This window comes from Triticum aestivum, chromosome 2D (assembly GCF_018294505.1).
Source record: "Triticum aestivum cultivar Chinese Spring chromosome 2D, IWGSC CS RefSeq v2.1, whole genome shotgun sequence".
Taxonomy (NCBI): Eukaryota; Viridiplantae; Streptophyta; class Magnoliopsida; order Poales; family Poaceae; genus Triticum; species Triticum aestivum.
In genome coordinates, this window is record NC_057799.1 from 541510081 (window position 1) to 541518193 (window position 8113).

General features: G+C 42.2%; 1 protein-coding gene across 1 annotated transcript; it reads left to right on the forward strand.

Annotated features, from left to right (window-relative positions):
- The first annotated feature begins 634 nt into the window (after nucleotides 1-634).
- LOC123049862 (pumilio homolog 1-like) lies at nucleotides 635-7428 on the forward strand. The gene is made up of 9 exons (XM_044472728.1): nucleotides 635-713; nucleotides 975-1045; nucleotides 4910-5409; nucleotides 5718-5859; nucleotides 5967-6074; nucleotides 6400-6612; nucleotides 6714-6824; nucleotides 6911-7111; nucleotides 7201-7428. The coding sequence occupies exons 1-9, from the start codon at nucleotides 635-637 to the stop codon at nucleotides 7426-7428; spliced, it is 1653 nt and encodes a 550-aa protein (XP_044328663.1).
- The last annotated feature ends 685 nt before the right edge of the window (nucleotides 7429-8113 follow it).

Below are 8113 nucleotides of genomic sequence, written 5' to 3' on the forward strand. Positions count from 1 at the left end.
TAAGTAATTGTGTTTAGTTGTGAGATTCAACTGGTAAGAGATTTAAAGAGCTAATGGTGTTTTCAAGACAAGAGTTGTTCCCAGAAAGAAACTTTCATTCATTTGAAGCATACCGTCGGATGTAAAGCCTAGTGTGAATCTAGGGGAAACGAACTATGCGTCTAGTACCTAAGTCATCCCTTGTGATACATTTTGAAGGAGTGTATATACTTCATATTAAGTAATATCTACAAAAAAGATAAACAATCCATTGGTCATTGCATTCTCGTGAGATCAGCACATTGGTCATTCTTCTCCCAAAATGTGACGAACCGGTCACTTTGGGTGTTTTATGAGCGAACTGGCCACTCAGCCGTACCCAACCCTTATCCGTGTTGATGTGGGGTGATGACTTAGCATGGGGCCCATAGTGCAGTCGCTCAGGAGGTGTTTAGTTTGCAGAAAACACCCTAGAAACAAGTTGAGCTCAGGGGACATTTACTTCGCGTTCAATTTTTTGTAATGCACCCCTTTAGTTTAATCTTAGGGAGGGGGTGTCTTTTGCAAATCCTCCTCTATCATCTCTCTCATATGTTCCTCTCTGCTCTGCTCGCCTCTTGTACGCATATTGGCAAATGATACACGCGGTGCCCCCATGCCCATTGCGCCTTCCCACAACGCCTACTCCTGCCATTTCCATCTTCCTACCATCGCCCTCTCCCGCTTCTGCCATGGTCAGTTCACTTTATAACGACATCAGTCTGCATGATTTTGGCATAACCAAGAAACACCATTGCTCAGTACTACTCTCATTTAGCACAATGGTGAGGAAGCTTCTCACCTCGTGGTCTCCATTGGTAGACGGCTCTGCAACGGCACCGCTACCTAGCACCTGGGATGGGCGACTTCTCGTCTGGCATGGGCCGCTCCAACTCCGACACATCCAACTCCTCCTCTAGCATGGGCGGATACTACAACTCCTTCGACATCGCCAGCGGCGTCGGACCTCTCTGCTAACCGCCGGGAGATTGAGCAGGAAGATGCTGAGGAAGAGGAGGCGCTCGAGGTGATGTAGGCACAGATGCACAATAACGTTGGCAGCGGTGAGCATGATAAGTTCTTTCCTGCAAAGAAGGTAGTTTTTGGGCTGCCAACGCCCTTGCAATAATAGAAGTCCACGTGGTACACAACAACAGCGCAACCAAGCGGTGCTCACAGCGTCTCTTTCCACTGCACAGGCCGAGGTGATCTGCACCAGGCTGCCGAAGCAGAGCGCCTCGCTGCCATGGAGCATAAGGTGACTAGCGAGCCAGCCTTTGCCGACCTCGATGACGGAGATGAAGAGGCCAGCACCATCGAATTAATTCAGTAACAAATTACATGTGCTCAATTTCAAATAGGAGAATATGCATTATGCCTACTCATTGTACTGAACAATCATAGTTGTACTTGATTCACTGCTAGGTAGAACATGATATCAAATTAATATCATGTTCCTTTGGTCTTTTTGAAAGAATATTCAAAACTAGATTTGATTTTGTCAAGAGCATTTTGGGATGAGATCAAACAATTTACCTCAAATTGGTCCCCAAAAACCTTCGGACAATGTCACTGCCTTCTTTTGCCACACGGCAAGCAGGGTCAAGTAGGTGAATGGACTTGTCTGCCTTGCGCTCCACACTATTGAACTCAGTATCAAAATGGTATTGTGGTACCCGAAATTCGAATTCTGACAACTCCTCCTAAAAATGAAATCTTTCTGAGAAAAACCTGAGCAGTCATGTATATATGCTAGAGAGAGGACTTGATTTACTTACCTGAGAGCTTGTCTCCGGTCACCAGTAGCACATAGTCATCGGCTTCCATTCCTCCCTCACGCGCTTCAGCCCGCTGGGGCCGCCCATCTCACCAAACAATAGATGCCACCGATGGTCAGGCCTCCTCATCGCTAGTCAAGTTGACGATGCCTAACCGACATGGTCCACAAAGCCGTGCAGGGTACCTTCCACTGCCGCCGACGTCGCACCTGCAGTGGGTTAGGATTTTGGTGCTCGATTTGGAAATCAAGGGGAAAGGGAGCTCAACTTCTTTACAAGATGTTTTCTACAAATTAAAAGCCTACCGAGAGATTGCACTGTGGGACCCACGCCGAGTCAAGATGCCACGTCAACCCTGTTATGGTTGGAAATGACGGAGTGACCAGTTCGCCCATGAAATAAACCAATGTGATCAGCACATTTTGAGAGAAGTGTGACCAATGTGCTCATCTCGCGAGAGTTGAGCGACCAATTGTGTGTTTATCTCTCTACAAAATGCCTTCATAGAAACTCTTTATGAAAATTGATTTCAAAAATTCCCTCGTAAAAAATGTCATGGTACAAAAGCACTATGAGAAATTGTTCAATTAGAATACAATAATTCATGGCAAAGAATGATGTGTAGTTGATGATTTGACTTAGTGTTAATAGTTTTCTTTTTAGAAAAGGACAAGTATACATTTTGTTCCATATTTTAATTTTCATCGTAAAATTTCGATATGCATGGCACTATCGGGTTTGCTTCTACGAAACATCAAGGCGGCATTATAAGACCAATGTCATGTATGGAACATACCTTTTACGCGACTTAATACACCATCATCACATCAATTATTTCCTATAAAACTAGAGATACTAACTATTCACATTTGTGGTTTTCAAATGAACTAAAGCCTAATGTGACATGCTAAAAATTTCTCAACTACCATGATGCCACTATGGAATTTACCACACCCACCCATAGAGAATTTATATTGATTTTAGCATCACAACCCTCTCCATGGCCGTTCCCCATTGAAGGTCACTGCTTGCAAATTGCAACCATGCTCACTTAAATTTAGTGCCCAAACCCTTATTTGGTGTAGCAATCATAAAATAAATCAATGTTGTGAGTCATCTCTCAAATTGTTCATGGGTTGGGTTATTGGGCTTAGTGCCTCAGTATGACTATAGAGACGTGTGAATTGGTAGGCCAAAAATATTCATACGTCCCAAACCATGCACAGTACCTATCTATACATAGGTGGCCCATCATGGCCATGAGTGGGTAGTGCTAGCTTTGTTCCCTCCTATTCAAGAGTCTCCCTATTAATTGCATCTCCTCCTCAATAAATAAATAAATTCAATTGCATCTCCCTTGATCTCATAGTTGCCCCACCTTCTCCGCATCGAAACCGTTGCCTCTATAGGTAGTCCTCTCTTCTGTCCTATTATTCACAAAAATCGTAGTACCCCCCTACTTGCGTCTTGTATGCTTCATGTTGAGTTATTGTATTCCAGTTGGTTCTCATTGCCCATCGATTGTCAATCTCCACATAATCTTCCTAATCCTCATCCGGAAACTATCCATCGGAGATCTAAGGCCATTGTTTGGTGAACAACTAAGGTTACACCAGAGTCGTCATAAAGAAGGTTGATCATAAATTTGACGACTCAACCATCTGAATTTGTAAAAGTAGACCTCAATCTCTTGTTCTTTTTATTCTTGTTCCTTGTGAATCTAGAATGAAAAGGCATTGCCATGCTTGTCTTTGGGATAAATTATGAAGAAGGAACGTTTAGGTCTCTAGAGACATGACCCTCGCTAGCTAGGTTATGCTTGTAGTCCTTGAGGTGGCAGATTTTCATTTTCTCCGAATAACACGAGCAACCGTACATTTGTGTTAGGATATGAAATACTTTTTGAAGGATACGTAATTGTTTTTCACTTAGGTGGTTGGTCCATAAACAATCGAATTGACCCATGATGAGGCCTTGCATTTTATTAACAGTCTTTTGTTGCTGGATCGTTCTCATCTCTTGTCATTTGTATCTTTCGCCGAGATCTCTCCCCATTTTTTCACTGCCTTGCTCCCTATTTCTTTATCTCACCATACTCCACGATGGGAGTTGTCTTCCCCATGAATTTTGATGGGGCAAAGATAGAGATACATTCCGCATTGTTCGCGATACATTGTGACAACGTGTTGCCATGCTTCTCTTGCCGTACGACATCTCCACCATGCACATGCCTAGATAAGGGAGGAGCCAGTGGCACCATATAGGAGGGACGTCACATGCATCATCGCGAGCTCATGGATGATGCTTTTCTTATCAAACGGTGGTGAATCACCTCCCTTCATTTATATTTGTGAGAATTTTTCGTCTCAATTGTTACTTGGGGTGCTATGAGATGAACATAGTGACGGGCACCATGCATTTCCCATGTTATGCTTGAAATTTTTTTCATTGCAATTTGCTCGATTACTAGATTAATTGGTCGATCTGGCATTGGCTCCGGGTCAAATCTACAGGGGGCATGCAAATCAAATGCGAAAGAAAGGAAAACATTTCTGTTTCTTGAGATGGAAGTTACACTGCACTAGTGCTCTCCACTACTTCTGGTCAACCTTTTTTTTTCTCAATTTTTAAGATTGCAGGACAAATTGGTTTAGCATGATTAAAACTGATGTTGTGTGATTGGTTGATTGTATTGCTCAAGTTACCTTTTTTTAAAGGATTGCTCAAGTTACCTACATTTTTTCTTGATTTTATCTGGCAACACTACATTTGTGCTATATTACATGACATAATAATTCTTTGCCCCCCAAACCCAAATATTTTTCAGTTTTTGTTATTGTCTTGAAAGTTGAAATACTGATTGTTGTAGATAACATTTGCATTGAGAAAACTTTACTATCGCCGACTCTACACTCAGTGTGATCCACAGAGCAGTGAGCAATGACCAGTATCATATATCTGATATATGGATGGAATTTTCCCTTGAAAGTTGAAACTACCATATGATCATGAGTTAGTAACTGCTGGTTGTCATTGTTGTTTTACCTATTGGAAATATTTGCACCATGAGTGCTCCCCGTAATGGAAATAATAAATTGTTGTTTCCTTTTCAGGATGATCCAAAGAGCGAAGAAGAGTCGACTGTACACAATCAGAAGTTGCCCCAAATTGGCGACACATACATAGATCCATTTCAGCCTATGAACTCTTGTGCCTTTACTACAAACAGTGTTGTCAAGGATTATACTGAGCTACCCTCCCAAATTCCACTATTGAATATGGATGTTGTTGAAGATTTGCATGCACAATCATCATCATCTTCTTCAAGGAGCGTGCCTAGTAATTTTGCTAATTTGATGGCGATGCAGGAGGCATGCCTTCGTGCGTTGATTGACCCAGATCAGGAATTATCCTGCAAACTATGGCGTCAGTCCCCCGAGGCTTTGAAGAATCACTACGCTCTCGACGTTGACATGGCATGTTCTGGGGGGCATGTGCCAAATATAAATGCTCCTGGGAATTCCCAGGTCAATTCACTTCTTCAGCTGATCAAGAATCCAGTAAACCAGTCTATGCGGCTCATCAATGTCAAGGGTCACGTGCCTGCTCTCAGGTGCACATAACTCATGCAACCTTTATTTTCATACTTGCTCCCTCCGTCCAATAATATAAGAGTGTTTTTTACACTACCGTCCCATGATATATAATAAAAGAGTGTTTTTTACACTAGTAGTAGTGTAAAAATCACACTTATATTATGTGACGGAGGGAGTACCTTATTAAGATAACACAAGTACTAAGCATGAATTTCAACCAGTATATTCTTAAGGCCGCGCCTCCTATTATGCTATGCGTCCCTTGAAGAAATTGCAGCCTTATATGGTAAACGGTCCATTACCCTTTGTTGTATTTGACATGCAGTGCTGACCCAATTGGGAGCTGCTTTATACGGCAGAAACTTGACGAAGCAACTACTGGAGAGATAGTTATGCTATATAAGGAAATCACTCCTCACATCCTTACACTAGCCACTGATGCCTTTCCCACTTATGTTATCCAAAAGGTTTTTTTCCTCCAATTCCTATAGAATTTTGTATCTTGAGTCTCTAATTAAGGATGTTGAGATTAATCGGACATAAACTTCTGTACTTACCTTATAATTTTTTATAGCTTCTTGAGCATGGACCAGCGGTCTACTTCAGGATACTAATTGCTAATCTAATGGGGCATGTGTTACACCTAAGCCTTCATCTCTATGGTTGTCGGGTGATCCAGAAGGTAAGCTGAACACTATATCTTTTCTAACATCTCATGATGGAAGGAATTAATAAGGTGTGCTTGTAGATTGCAGAACTGCACTTTTATATTTGGAAAGCCCTCGGATTTGTAATGTCATGTAAGATAGAATATGTAATTTAGTCAAACCATTCATTCTCTTGTTAATATGTTCATTATCTTAGAGAACTTCTGTTATAAATATAATGTAATGTCAAATGCATAAATAGTTTAAGCTGATTATGTTTCATTATGTTTTAAGTTTTTACCCTGGTATGCCATATTGTTTCGTTGCGAGCTTGGTCACTGATGGTGTCTCTTTGTTCAGGCTTTTGAAATAAGCGACATTGATCAACAAATAAAGATGGCCACGGAGCTTGATAGCAACCTATTCAAATGTATCTGCGATCAACATGCAAACCACGCCGTTCAGAAATGCATGGAGTGTGTGCAGCCACAGTATATCCAATTCATCTATAGACGGTTATGTGGCAAGGCCAAGATGTTATCCACCCATCCTTTTGGATGCCATGTGGTTCAGGTAGTTAGTTTGAGCATTACACTTTTTACCGCTTCCTATCTTTTGACGTTTGTTTGGACCTTGTTCACTAATTATTCCTCCGATCCTCGTGATCTTCTTAGAAAATACTGGAGTTCTGCAAGGATCCTCAAATTATGGACATGTTTATCACGGAGATTCTCGATTGTGTAAAGGAGTTGTCTGTAGACCCATATGGAAACTACGTTGTGCAGGTAAAGTGTGTAGTGGTTTGTAATTGATGAAATAATGTCGCAGCTAAACCCACAATTCACATGTGTGTTCTATCGACATGTTGCAGTACATTGTGGAGCATGGAGGACCTCGTCATCGACAAATTATTATGTTGAAATTTGCTGGAAGTATAGTACAGATGAGCCACCAGAAGCACTCTTCCAAAGTCATTGAGAAGTGCCTAATCTATGGCAGCTACCACGATTGCAAGCTTCTCATAAATGAGATCCTTTCTGCAGGCGGTGGTCAAACCGCAGATCATCTCGTGGTATGTGGCTCTTGAGATCTTACTGCTGTTACTCGACATCCCTAGAGAGATATACATGACTAATCTTGAGTGGTTACCTGGTCATGCAGGGCATGATAATCCACCAGTATGCAAACTGCGTGGTGCGGCAGATGATTGATGTGGTGAACGATTGGCAGTTCAACGTGATCATGGATGTGCTGAGGCGCAACAGGGACACTTTGGTCATGTACGCTCAAGGGAGGCAGGTCATCGCGCAGGTCGAGAGGCTCCTCAACGGCATGGCACCGTCCCCCGACTTCTTTGGGCAAACATCATCGTCGTCCCAGTTCATCTAGCGTGTTTTAAGCTCTTTTTACAATGGTTTGCGTTGTATGTCTCTCTTCTTCATCCTGGAGCATAAATCGAATTAAGGTGAACCAGTTGCTTTCGTTTTCCCCATTAGGTGAACTGAATTGTTTCTGTAGAGGAGAACCGAACTATAACCTCCTCTGGTCTAAACACTTGTCAGGCACCCAGCCTATACCATTATCTATGAATTGAACTATTTGTTTTCCATACAATTTTCTTTTGTGAGGGCTTCACCAATTAAGTTTAGGACTTCAAAATATCTTCCTGGTTGGTTTCACCAGGCATATGCATGTTCCAGGTCGACCAGGCAGTAAAAGTTAGTATACTCTTATGTAGCTAGACGGCTCATTCAGGCTTTGAATTCAGAAATATACACACAGTATATCACGTGATGCATCATTTAGGTTTATTGTTTTGTGGGTGATGTATCATTTTGGTTGTGGTGGGCAGAATGTGCTTTAAGGTACCGGTTGGGCCTCGCAGCCTCGTCGAAGGCGTGGCTGTAGGCACTGTGGCAGATGGCAACTGCACTGTCAGCTTCTAGGATGAGTGGTGCACGGCTCCACTCAATGACAAGGGCAGCTCCTTCCATGCACGCAACAATACTTTGATCAGTTTTTCTTTTGCGCTTGACTTATGCTGTCCTACGCTCCTACTGTCCTAGTTTAGTAA